Source organism: Gavia stellata, chromosome 3 (assembly GCF_030936135.1).
Source record: "Gavia stellata isolate bGavSte3 chromosome 3, bGavSte3.hap2, whole genome shotgun sequence".
NCBI lineage: Eukaryota > Metazoa > Chordata > Aves > Gaviiformes > Gaviidae > Gavia > Gavia stellata.
The window spans coordinates 43711788-43726019 of NC_082596.1; the positions used below are offsets into that span (position 1 = coordinate 43711788).

The 14232-nt window shown below is 36.2% G+C and overlaps 1 protein-coding gene across 1 annotated transcript; it reads right to left on the reverse strand.

Moving 5' to 3' along the window:
* Positions 1-1418: 1418 nt before the first annotated feature.
* LOC104253256 (RP1 axonemal microtubule associated) lies at positions 1419-12033 on the reverse strand. The gene is made up of 3 exons (XM_059815674.1): positions 11395-12033; positions 9883-10054; positions 1419-7039 (listed from the first exon to the last, which is right to left on the reverse strand). The coding sequence occupies exons 1-3, from the start codon at positions 12031-12033 to the stop codon at positions 1419-1421; spliced, it is 6432 nt and encodes a 2143-aa protein (XP_059671657.1).
* Between the last annotated feature and the right edge of the window lie 2199 nt (positions 12034-14232).

A 14232-nucleotide genomic window follows, 5' to 3' on the forward strand; every position in this document is an offset into this window, starting at 1 on the left:
TGTGCCTTCTGTCCCACAGGGAGACAGTCAAAGCCACTGGGCCAAAAGGGATTTGTGTCAGCCTTTAATTAGGACCCTAGTCTGGATAACAAAAGGATCGTGATCCAGGGCTTATTGCAGCAGGTGCACGCCAGTTAGTCTAGACACAGTCTCCAAGAGTACAGAATGGCCAAATTCTCTTCCTCTAACTGAAAATTAGCACCTTCCTTCTCCAGGTATATCTCTGAATTCATGGGCATTGAAGCAAGGTACTATGCAGTGTTAGGGATTAAAATCTAACCAAAGAACTGAAATACTCTGCCTGATCACAATACACATTAAACTTTCTCCAATTTTATATTTAAAATCATTTACTGAAAATTGTAAACCATGCATAAGTGCTTACTACGCGCACATAATACTTAAAAATGCTGTAAACAGATATCCAAAATAATTCTAATGAAAGACTGAAAGATCCTGAAACATATTACATATGCCTTGGATTCTCATAATACAACATATTTACAAAAAAAACCCCAACCAAACAAACAACAAAAAAAAGACATGAACCACTTTTAAAGTACAGGGGTTAAAGAAGAACACACAACTAAATCTTGTAGTGTATGTAGAACAATTTTAAGAGTAAGCGGTGCTGCCTCAGAAGGGTATATGGCAAGGGCAGTCAGGAAGTCCCTTGACACACAGTCTTCCTTCTCAGTTCCTGTGGAATCCCAGCAGCGATAAATATACTCCTTTTCTAGTATCCTCTGGGTAAAAAAGGCAAACTTCATTTGGGGTCTGGATGATCCTATACAGACTAAAAGACCTCTTTACTCACATAAATTTTCTGAAGTTGGCCTTTAAAAACTGAAATAGCAATTTGGTAATGTTAATCTATATAAAATTAACATGACTTCTGTTTCCTACTTTTCGTTGTATTACAGCATTTGAACAGTATTTCCTACTTTTCATTTCAAATTAAACATATCAGTTGATTTGGTTCTGGAAAAAGCATTTCTACTGAAAGACAATTCTCAAACCCTTTCTCAAATGCCATGAAATATAGGAGTCTTATCTTAGAACTCAGGCGGGTATTTCAAATTTCAGTTCTCTGTTCCAATAAGCAGTAGTTGTTTCTCTACAAATGAGATGGTTGGTATATAACTGAATATCTTTGAACAGATAACATTCAGGGAAAAAACTGGGTTTTAACCAAGAAATCACTAACACCTTTTCATCTTATGTTGGTTCCCATAAAAATCTAAATAATTAAATGTATTTCAGCAATGATATACAATTACAATTTATATTTATCTAGGTCTGGGCTGCATTCACATTGGGAGTTTTACTGGGTGTGACACTCAGCAGTTTATTTTGTAATTTTTTTTTTCTGAAGATGTTTTCACTAACCTAATGTTATAGAAATTCCAAGATCTCTATTACAAGTCTTTCTCATCTTTACTGTTTCCATTGTCCATTGTACAAAAGTATACGTCTTCTTCTTCTTCTTCTGTAGGAAAGGCATTTTCATTTTTCAGATTTTCAGAAGCATTGTGTTCAATGTTATTTAAAGAAGTGTCACACTTCAGAAATGTTTCAGAATGACAGGTTTCTGCTGGATCTGCCAACATGGGAGAAAATTTTTCTCCAACAATATGAATTAGGCTTATTCTTAGGATTTGGCATATTTTTGGCTTTCTATTGGGTCGCCAACTATTTGTGCCTATCACAAGATCACTGGGTAAGTATTTGCATACATTATTTTGACAATTGCTGACTTCCACATGTTTTACATTCATATCCTCTATAACATGTAACTTCCCTAAACCGCTTATGTCTTTCAGAGTTGAAGATGCAAGTATTCCAAAGTTACTAATAAAATCTAAGGTGTTATTAGCATAAAACCGATTAAAAATATTATTGGCAATCTTATTGATACAGTTATTCTTCAAATTCACATGATTATTTTTGTCTGTTATTAAATCTTTGCCTGACCATTGTAAATGTCCACTCTTTTTGGCCAACAAACATGGACTGAGCTGGTTCTCAATATCAGATGCCTTTTGGTAGGCATATCCTCTCCATTCCTCATTAATTGGTGTTACTGTCACCATCAGTATTGGACAATGTTGGCCACATATAGCATGGAGTTTATCCAGAGAATCTTCTTCCTGAAGAGCACTTCTGTTAGCACTGCTAACATCAGTTGGCTGAGACTGTATGGGTTCATCATTTAAAGGCTGTTCCAATGGATGCACCTTGTTATCAGGCAATCTAAATTCTGCAGATGTAAAAGCTGGAAAATTGGTATCAGCCTTTGTGGAAAGATGTGTGGGAGTAGAAACTACCATGACTGATGGTTTGGCCTTTTCCTTGTTTGCTGCAGGAAGGGAAGTGATCTTACCATTGCGGCTAGGTTTGCTTTTTATACTTAAGTCATCCTGAAAAGGGTCTGAATCACTATTATGAGGTATATTGAAGTAGTTGCAAAAATTTTCAGAGGGTTTAGCCATGTCTTCAAGTTCTGAAGAGGAGATTTCATTGAGGACTGGGTACTGATTCAGATTGCCAAAGTGCGAGTATGGAACGTCATCACTATTAGTATCAAGGACTGTGTCTGTTGATGTTGTATCCAAATTGCCATACATTCCAATCCGTTCAGGTGGTGATCTTCTTATCAAATGATTTTCTTTGAGAAGCCATTTGCCTTTATCTATCAATATTCCTTCATCTTCATTAGCTTGTACATCAGGTTGACAATGTTGCTTTGGAGATTCCCCTGAACGGTCATTAGTATAACTTGTCTCTTCTCTGTTAAGAGAAGGTGTTGGTAAAAAAGTATTTTCTCTTCTTAATATAGCATTGCCTTTGTTTGTGATTACTGGAAATTCTTGTGATGGTAGTGAAGAATGTGACAATTTCTCTGCAGAACAAGACCTAGGTTCTTGAGAAAAATAAATGTTTTTTTCCACCACTGCAGAGTGGAATTCTTCGGTATCCTTTTGAAATACTTTCGACATATAAGGAAATCCTTTGTGAAAGTCAGGCTTAAATGAAGCTTCCGCCTTGCCATAAAGTTGTTCAATAGTTCTTTTTACATAACCAGTATTATAATGTTTTTCAAGTAGTGCTTCCTCCCCGCTTTCATTGGTTAAATCACTGGATGCTCTAAAGTTATAATCACTGTCTTCAGTATCTGGTCTGTAATCTGACCAGTCTGAAGTAGCAGGACTTTTTAAGCATTTTTTTAATTGAGAAATGTCTGAACACGTTTTATTCTCCAGTTCTTCTACTTGCAATTTCTGTTCTCCTTCGCTCATATCACATTCTGTAATTTGCTTTGATTCATAACAAAATGATAATGGAGAGATTGTAGATAACCTCTCAGAGGTTTCCTCACAAGTTTCTGCATCTTCTCTGTCTTCCTGTACAGAATAATCCTCATTATTATACTCTACAGAAGTTTCAGCAGCTAGTTTAAGTTGGTTATTTGGTTTTTTGTCATTACCTGCTGACTTTGGACGAACTTTCTCATCTTCACTTTTACCAGTAGTAACACGTACAATATCTTTTTCACCTTCTAACTCAGAAGTATCCTGATCTAAAATATGATTTTTATCATTAGAAGTTACGCTATGGACTGTCGAGTTAGGTTCTACTGAAGTTTCTGACTCTTCATTAGTGAACGATGTATCAGTGTTTTTATGTTGAGATTTTTTATACAGGCTATCAGGCATTTCTTCACTCCTTTCAGGTGGCTCTATAGCTGATGCAAGGCTACAGGTATTTGAATTAGTATTGGCATATTGACCATCTAGCTGTGTTTTGGGAGCACTCAAGTCTAAAGTCTCAATTTCTCTACAAAGATCTTTCTGTATATCAAAACAGCTTTCTAATTCACCAGTCAGTTTTAGAGCCTCTTCAGAATTTACACTGTCCTTTGGAATACAAGGCTCAACTGATTTTTCATTTTCATGCAAATGTATACCATTATGAATGTTAGATATAGGCATATTCTCATGGCAATGTGTGGAGTCCTGCCTTTTGAGTTCCCTTTCAAAGTGTAATAAGTTATTTTCTCTTGATTGTTGAAAATGTGAGAAGGCAGCCTTCAGTTCATCAACTTTTTCTATAACTGTAGTTTGTTTCAGAAATTGTAACTGTGTAAATATTTCAGAACAGCTACAGGTAGTTTTTTGCGTATCATCTTTGATTGTCCCAATCAAACTCTCTCTCAGATTCAGTACAAGTAGCCAAGCTAGGAGGACATTGGAGGAAGAACCAAAAGCTGAAGGAGAAAGATCTGAAAGGCTGCAAGCTTTTCCTATACATCCACTATGTTCTTTCTGGAGACCAAGCAAAGTTGATTGTAGTTCATGCAGCAACATGCTAGACATGCAATTATTCTGAACACCAGTTCCCATTTTCTCATTGACAGTTGCGCAATCAACTTGAACAGCAACTTCAGATTTTTTTCTTTGACATAGATTGGTATCTTGATTATCAACTTCTGACGTCTTTTTATCATTGTCATGTGTTTCATGAAGCAAGTGTAGCTTGCCATCATGATGAAATTCTGACTTTAGTGAATACCTGGCTTCCTCTACTATAATTTTATTAGCATGAATCAAAGAGTCAGTTTGTTTTTCACCTAAATCCTTGGCTGATTCTTCTAAAGTTCCCAATTTACAAATAGGCTCTAATGGTTTTTTGGTTAGATTATATTCAGCCAGATGGTTTTTTCCAGTCACATGTACTTTATTTGTGATAAGTCTTGTTTCTTTATCTATAGAAGCACCAGTATTTTCTTTAGAAAAATGAGAGACACTGTTATCATCTACATTCCCTTCTTTTTTATTTATAGGAGGTAAGACAGAATTTGGTAGGAAGCTTTTCAGCCAAGTTTGAACATAGTTATCGAGAGAATGCTCAAAAACCTCCTCCTGAAAATCCTCCTGTTTTAGACCCTCAAGTGTCATTTCTCTCTCTGACGAATCTAACTTATTTGCACCTTTACTTAGATTTTTCTTCATCCCCTTTTGCTTTTTCTCTTTCTTTGATGACAAATTTTCCAAAATATTCTTTTCCTTTTCTTTTTCAAAGTTAAGATTCTTTGGCACTTCTGACAATGACTTTGAAATCACTGATGAGTTCAGTGTCTGTTCGAAAGAATTGGTTGTGAGATGTGTGCCTTCTTTGTCAGTACTCAGCCTATCCTGACTGTGTTCAGATTCAGTGTTTGAATCAACTGTCATTAGACTATCTTCACTCTTTGCAGATGAAACGATACTATTTTTTTTGCCTGACTTCAATTTTACATTGGCCAACTTGTTGTTATTACTTCTTGGTTCTTTATTAGATGATAATCCATTTTGTTCCACTGAATCCTGGTGATAGAACTCATCTTCAGGACATATACTTTTGTCTGAATCGACAGACTCATCATTGTTTTTTGCAAAAAATTCCGTTCCTTTTTTCTGAGGCATTTCAGAATAATTATCCATAGCATCTGTTGTGGAATCCTGTGTGGTTTTGCTTGTGATATGCATTCCCTCACTTTTAATTATACCTGGAATTTCTTTATCTTTTTGATTTTCATATGTACCTTGCTCTAGAGAGTTAGACGATTTTCTCTTCTTCTTCTTTTTAGTGAGGGAAGATGCAGATTGTCTGTCATCGAGGAGATGTGTTGCCATCACAGATTCAGTCCTGACACTGATTTGATTCTCACTTTCAGTAGCAGCAGGAAAGAATTCAGTTGTTGGATTCATTTTCTCAGTAGGAGCTTTACTACATGGAGGTACCATCGTCTTCATCTGGCTATGTCTGGGACAGGCTGAATGCACTGAATCTTGAGAAATAGGTAATAAATCAACAGCTTTGCATTTTGGTTCTTCTTTTGACTGACATAATTCTGAATATCTAATGAAAGAACTCAGTGATCTTTTTATTTGTTTAATATCACGTGACTCATGGATGTGGTCTGCTGAACCTGGCCGAGCTGCCTGGTAAATTTTTGATGATGGTATGAAACCACTGATGTTAGCTTTGCAGGTTGATACTAAACTATTATATGTACCTTGTTCAACAACTGATTTCTCTAATATATTCTCTACCAATTCATCCTTGTCAGGCATTTCTAATGTATTCCTATTTGTGGTTTCTATTAAATCATTACTCTTGTGGCTTACTTTAAAAAGCATTTCTTCTTTTATATTCTCTGAAGGAAGATTTAATAAATCATTATCACTCATGTCACTAAACTTTGGATTACTGACACTTGATTTTTTTCTGCTTGAATGAGCTACCATGCAATACTCAGATTTATTTTCTCCGTTCTGTATTTCCTCACTGTAGGAAAACTGTCCTATTGTCTTCTCCTGAACCTCTTTCTCAGATATCAAGGTGACACTTTCAACTACTGCTTTCTTTTGTCTAACACGCCTTGGCCCAGGGGTGGGAGGCCTATAAAAGCGAGGCCTGATATTATCCTCAGGTACATTGCTTACATCTAGATCTGCAGAATTGTTCTTCTTACAGATACTACAACCAACAGTTTTTAAATCACACTCTGATTCTTTATCTGACACTTCTGCATTGAATTGCTGTAATGAGTCTCCCTCTTCTTTCTTGTAGCTCTTCAAAAATGGAGTATCTTTTGGTTTTATATGTTCTGACACATTTACATTGGATAAGCAGTCTTCCGCACGTATTCCAGAATTGCAAATGTTGTGGTATTTGTCATCGGAAAGGTCAGCACGACTTACAGTGGTTGTCCATTTAATGGTTTCTTCCTCTTTAATTTTGAATCGAACTTTCATTTCCACTGTGATACTGCCATCTTGATTAAGGTGAACAGATTTCTCAATGTCATCTTCATACTGTGCCACGGATAAGTCTTCACCAGTAACTGACTGATTTCCTCCTATACAATTATGACTGTCAGGAACATAGGAAGAATCTGAGTTGTTATCATTTGAGTTGTTATCATTGCTGGACCCTTTATCAGAAGAAACTGAGAATATCTGAGATCTTGAGCTAGAGCTAATTTCAGCTCTCGCTGGCAATAGTTACATTGAAAGAACCCAAATTCATTCAGTAGGTGGAAAGTAGAGCAGACAAATATCATGAATAAGGATCCAGATGGTGAGACAGCAGACAGGCAGCAAAGAAAAAGAAGAAAGGAGAAAAATTAGTACAAAAGAAGATAATGAAGTGTGTTTATTTTACCAGAGTATTAGAAAGTAAAGAGAAAAATATGGCTAATCTTGCTGTTCATTTTAAGAAGTTGTTAGAGAGAGAAATATAACCAATTTTTAATACAGAATCGAGCATTTAACTACTTTTCCATTTAATTTTATTTTACAATAGGTTCTTTCTAGTGCCAGAGCTATAGTCTTATTTGAAGCTCCAAAGCCTAAAAAAGTACTAAATGCTCTCATTTTATACTTAGTTGGGAGGTGAGGCCACCTTGAACCTTTCAAAGGATTCACAGGCTCTCACTTGTTTGGGTTTCAAGCTACCGACTTTACTTCTTCTTCATGCCTCAGCAATCATTAATATATAATTTCCTATTAATTCTTACAGTTAGTGCACAGTCAAGGTGAACATACATCTCCTCAAGCTTAATCCAACAATCTACAGCATATGAGTAATTACTGTGAGTAGTGTCACTGACACATGAATGAAGGGTTCAGATCCAATCCCCTGGACTGACCTGCTACAGAGAAGTAAATGTTGAAGCACTTGAACTTCTTATAAAATCTGAATTTAAATCATGACATTCTGAGATACACTTTACGCTACAGTACTGTAGACGATGGCACAAAACTCAGTAAAGCCAATGAGAACGCTTCCAGACTTCAGTGAATTTTGAGTATGATCCAATATGTGTTTGCATACACATTAAATATTCCCCAAATACATTTTGATTACTCTGTAATAACTTGGCTTTTAAAAAAGTTGTATCTCATCTCTCTTTAGCAGTTTTCACTGAAGAGGTGAGAGATAAAAGAACATGAGATAAAAATAAAGTTTTGCTGTCTTCCAAGTGGTTCTGCATGTGTAAGGAAAACAGTGCATGTACACTCACACAAAGACATCCACAACTGCTACTGATACCTAAATATATGGGAGCCACCATTTAATACAAAGGTTTCACTTTCAGAAAGATATTTTAACACATGTAATATTAACTTATCTACATTGCTTGAATTTAAGCGTATTTTTTTTTCTCAACTAAGTCATAAATGGTCTCATATCAAGACTTTCACAGTTAACATATTACTATTATAGATACATGTCTATAATTTCAGGCAGAGTGCCTTGCAAGTTACCCAGGCATATGCTTTATCATGAACTGAATCAAAAATAAAAGTTTGTACTAACTCTTCTAAGACAGACCAGACCTTATGCTTCCCAAAGTAAAAATCTCACCTTCCCTGTCTCAGGAAAGGGAATTGGAACAAAGTGCCTGAAATTTGATTTTTCAGGCTCTCACATCATCAGTGATGCCTCCTACACAGGATACTTTTGAATTTCTCAAATTAAAGACAAAAAGAGAGCTGTTTTTTTCTCTCTCTTTCTGTAATTGCTGTTAACTAAGGATTACAAGAGGGAGCTTATCAGATTCTCAGCCACTCACATTTTCTACCATTTCAAGGTTCAGTCTCTGGCTCAAAACAAAATTTGGGTAGGATTTTTTGTTTCTGTAGAACTTTCATTCTCAAAATGTTCTTATTCTCTCTTGACTCATTAGTTATGCTCTGCAAACAGCTCTCAAGCTGTGCAAGTCAAAGAACATGAAGGTTGAGAAAAACTAAAATTAATAGTTTGGTGGGGACATAATAAACTACAAGGGATGTGGAAGAAACTCCTTCAAGTAAATGGGAGCCAAGTGTCTTATGTATCAATGTGCTCCATGAGACAGTCAAGATTTCTGTGGAAAGTCTCAGTACAGAAACAATTACAGTGTTCCCTGGGCTCTCCAGTACAGCATGCAGCTGTATCAAGTGTACAAGGTACCTCTGGATTAAATAAGTTTCCCCCTGGAGGGTGCCTTGGCCCTACAGGATGCTCTAATGCAAGGATTCCCACACAACCTGAAGCTCTGGTACCGCAGCATTTTGTTCCCCTCAGCCTCAGGCTATTCAGCTAACCTGGCTTCTCTTCAACAGCTCCTCGTGTTCTTGGTAATCTACTGGCCACTTCACACTTTTACTGACCTTATCAGTGGTACAACTCTATGGGTAATCAACGTGAAAGTACATATTTGTGTATCTATCTTTTCCCAATCTTATCCAAAAAACAAATATCACAGCCATGAGGATATAGGAAAGGATGACACTCTGTTTAGACAAAAGCAGCTTCAAAACCATGATGAATTTGTGAGTGGATGGGTGCTATAATGTTTTTTCCTGTTTATGGGGAGCATGGGACATGGGAAAAAGTGAAAGTCATGACAATGATAATTCAGACATCCACTTGCTAAGGTAAGTAAGTTCTGAAAACTGCACAACAGTTTTGCTAAGAAATTCAGTCAGTTAAGAGCCTGAAGCAGCCTGTGGTTTCTTTTTTACCAGTGCCATTATTAACTGTGACAGCAAAAAGAATTAATAACAATGACAATCAAGTGCATTAAAATAAAATATAGATTTGCACCCGTGTTCTAAATAAGTCTGTTTGAAAGAAAATATGCATACTAGTTGAGTACTTAGCAGAAACTTACATTTTGAAAAGAACATTAACACTTGGAACTGTCTTATAGAGGAGTCAGAGCAGATATAAACAGTTTCAGCCAGCCTTTTTGAATAGTCTTGATCTTAGTAAGATTGTCATGGTTTATGTCTTATGCTGAGAGAGATAAACCACTTAATAAAATACAAATTAATTCAAAGAACTTACTATTTTCACTTTCTGACTTGGCATTTGCTTTTGGGTACACGCGATTTGCAATTCCAAGCAATTTAGCAGGCCGTGAATACCCAAGAGAATCATAATTGCTTGGTTTAAAAGGCTCTCTCCCCGCTGCGACTACAGCTCCAGAGCACAATATCAGGGCCTGAAGATTAGGAACCTGGAAAAAAAAAGTAAAATTAAATTCTCTGCCTTACTAACCACGAAAATAATGTAAGAGATTTATCCCTTTCATGCTTTAATATCTTCACTTCTTAGTCTCTACATTAGTTTGCAGCAGGGTATTAAATACGTATCACAGCACGGAATTAATTTTTCCATTCCTATAAGGCAATTCCTACCTCTGTGAGGGTGTGTCTTGTTATATAGATATATTAGAAAAAGACTTCAAGAAGCAACTTGGATCCAGATCAAAATTTTCTTATAATTTAAGTGTTTGCATATGTAATTTTGTTTCATCATTGCACAGTGACTGTTCATAGCCATGAAATAAGAATATGCATTTGGAGGTAGGTGTACATATGAACACATATTTGGAGGAAGAAAGGGGAAATTCAGAATACACCACAAGTACTTGACTTGTACTGCCACAGAGGAATAGAATGGAATCACAGAACAATATATGTTGGAAAAGACGTCTGGAAGTCACGTAGTCCTCTGCTCAAAGCAGGTCTGACTGGATCAAGGTGCTCACAGTCTTCTCTAACAGTTTTGAATTTATGTGCCAAAATATATTGCAAGACAAAGCTTAGAAACTCATTTCACTGACTTATAGTTGGTATGGACAGTTTCCCAACCTAATACAGAATTTCACCAAATGGAGGGTAAACACAAGATTTTCCTGGAACTCTTGGAGCTCTGCATAGAATTCTCTTTCTAGATACCTGTTAGGTATAATCACAAGTGCTTTTCTGCATTTAAACAACACACAGATAAGACACTAAGTGAGACAAATTTATATAGAACAGCATGTGAGATGAAAATCAGGATTATTAATGCTGCGTCATCTGCATTTAGAGGTACAGAACCTGATCCATGGTTTGAAAACTATAATAGACAATCAAGTCATTAATGGCAAAACATTCTGCATTTGTGTAAGGATAAAATAGGTGTGGCTATTAGATGCTACTTATCAAATTTTTTAAAAAATTTAAAATCACAAATAAACAGCATTAAGACTAAAGTAAGTTTCTGTGTAAATGGGTAAAACCACAAAATTGAAAGCATGCCTGAAAGAGGCCTGAGTAAGAAAAAGAAAAGTGTTTTTTCATGTTGACTTAAAATAAAGTATCTTCACTTGCTTCTCTCTGATCACAAGATTCCAAGCTAGTAGCCTTTCTGAAGGTGAAAAGGCACAGAAAGGAAACAGCTGATATTCAGCACATCGGATCCTACACCAGGCCAGTGTCCCAAGCTTATAACTGATAAAATCACCTTTTTAATTAAAAATAATCAAGAAGAAATCAGAGAAAAATTGTCAGTACTCATCTTTATCCTCACCTTTCTGCCGTCAGTGGTATATAGTTTCACAACTGGATATCGCATTAACTCACTCATATAATCCAGAAAGGCCTCAAAGGTTTGTGTATTTTTCTTTCCCAGAACTATGGTGCGCCTGAGTCTTACATCCCCATTTCTGAAAACAAGCATCTTTTTGGGAGTTGTTATTTTGCTTTCCTGATGGCCAAATCCATCTTCATTCTCCCTTGCTAATTGCACAGCTCGACGACGAGCGCTGACAGGCCTACTGATCTGCCAGGGCAGCGGCTTTTTGCTAGCCTGTTCCAGGTTGATGGGCTTCATTTTCCTCTGATGGGAGCAAATATAAGATTTGCCGTCTTCAAGATCCTCCAAATTGGTGATGCTGTGTCTCCCTTTTGGTGTACTAATATTCCTTACCCCAAAAGGTAATGGGACCCGTTTGGATAAACTATCCAGCAGGGCATCAAATGTTTTGTAAGACCGGTTATTAACGACCATTTTGATCCCATTAAACTGAGGATCTCCGCTTTTATAGAAACAGATCCGTTTTGCCACAACAGGTTCAGTAACATTGAAATGGCGCGCGGATGAACTCTGTTCACTCTCAGAGGAGTTTGGCTGATTCACCGAGTAACTAGTTGAAGGTGTTTCACTCATTTTGACAGCAATCTGGAAGAAAGAGGAGATGAATGTAAAACTTTTCTTATGACTAGTAATAATACCGTCTTCACTTTGAAAGGTGCAGAAAGAGAATTTATAAGAAATCAACAGCAGCAAGTTGTGCCAAAAATCATTGGATTTAAATGGATCCAAGCTGTTATCTCTAAATTCCACAAAGACTCCAGTACTGTCAGATTAAGTTAGCATAGCTCTACTTGCAAATATTGCCAAAAGTCTACAATGTAATTTCAAATCTCTTATCATTTTGGTACAAGAGACCTTTCCTTAGAAGAAGGTACTTTGTCAGTCCGGAATGGTAATTAGATGTTTTCTTTCTTGAGGATGAAGCTAATGACAACATTTCGTATTTACAATACTAGCAAAATCCTTATTAGAAGGGAGCAATTTGTGCCTAGGCATGAGCCGTATTCAGTCCAAAATAATAACAGTGAAAGACAATACAATTCATTCTGATCTCATATACTAGTTTTATACCTGGGCAAATCCATTGGAGTCAGAGAAATGACTCCTGATTTACTACACTGTGAACTATACCAGAATAAGTCCCAAAACATGTTTTAGAGTGAAGTTGCACCATAAATGGACAGATCATTTGCTTTTCTATTATAAGTTTTATATTTCATGATACATAAACCACTAAAATATTTGTATTTATACTGAGGGGAAAACTACCGATCAAAAAAGACTTTTTTTAGTAAGAGTGAAGTCTTTAAATCCTTTATAAAGACACAAAAATTTCAGGTATTCTTCAGTAGAAGTAGGCTTTAAATTGAAACATTTAAATACCAGTCTTTTAAACAACAGATTATTTCTGACAACTATATCGATAGACTTAATGCTTGAAAATAGAGCACTCTTATACAATCTTTCCGTTTGAATCCATTCTACATACAGATACTGTAATCACAACCCTTTAAATGAATAAAATTGCTTTATCTTAAACATTGGCCTGCTTTGACTGGAACACAGGGTAAAAATGGTTAGTCAACTAATCAGCCTCAAGGAAGCAGTTTTAGGAGAGTTTTACTGAAAAGCTGTATAGCAGTCTCAGGGAATATGTTTGTCATCAAAATAATATAAATTAAATTCTTTGACAATGTCACCTTGATGTAGCTGCCTTATTGACTAATGGAACAATCTCTTCTGGCTACTACGTATTTTTCTTAATGAAGCTATGGAAAACCAGATTGTGACTACTTTATTACTACATACATCAGTTCTGAAACTGATAAGAAAACGCTGCTATTTTTCAAGGCAGCCAAGGTTCAAATAAAGTCAGATTTGACAAAATTTTATCTTACTGTGTTCTTCCAGCTTTTCCAATAATGTACTGTTTTCAGCTTGTGTATTTTGCCTTCACAAAGAGTTAATAACTTTTAAAATGTTTGTTATTTTGAATAATGACCAGAGCACAGGAAGAAATGTCTCCTTTTAATACATTATTTATGCTGTAAATTGTACTCATTCTAAGTGCTAATACTGAAACATAACCAAACAGGTCTGGACTAGAATGATGTGCACAAAGATTGATTTAGGTAATAACAATTCCATTTAAAGTAAAAAGAAAAATTTAAAAAAAAAATTAAAAACTGTAAGTATTTAATTAAGGAATTCGCAGGAAGAAATTTTCAAGCTTGGCTGCAGCATCTTGTACAACCCAGTCCATGATGGCTAGTGAAATGGCTTACTTTCTGTGGTAGGGAGGAGCTCCACTTCAACCGAAATCACTGAGAGCTATAGTTGCTCATCCTTTTGGATGCATCTGTTCATTAACTGCCTAAATTTTCATTACACTTCCAAACTGAGAGGTTGACAGGTGAGTTAAGGGTAGGGACACAATTTGAACCAGCCATTTTATGCTTCATGCATCGTTCTATTTATACTGATATTCCTAGAGGAAATCCATAAGGGCATTTTTATTGCCAGCTGCAACACAAACTTTCCTACTCTCTTTGGAAGCAAATGTTCTACTCCAGTGAAAAGAGCAATGACAGTAATAAAGTTCTTGAGTGAACTGAATGTCGTGTTAACCCATTTAACAGGCCAAGAAGACTTGAGCTCGTTAACAGAGTCCAGTCCAGGATCTCTGGGGAAGGGGAGAAAACTGTTAAGTAATCATCGATAATGGCCAGAGACAGAAATGAACAGACATAGCTCCTCAGCTACTCTGTACTA

What these genes read in the sequence shown, in the direction of transcription:
- LOC104253256 (XM_059815674.1), bottom strand. Translation starts at nt 12,033, where the DNA reads ATGAGTGAAACACCTTCAACTAGTTACTCGGTGAATCAGCCAAACTCC. An exon ending in ATACCACTGACGGCAGAAAG is followed by an intron (nt 10,055 to 11,394) that starts GTGAGGATAAAG and finishes TTTTTTTTCCAG; the next exon opens with GTTCCTAATCTTCAGGCCCT. An exon ending in CAAGTCAGAAAGTGAAAATA is followed by an intron (nt 7,040 to 9,882) that starts GTAAGTTCTTTG and finishes AACTATTGCCAG; the next exon opens with CGAGAGCTGAAATTAGCTCT.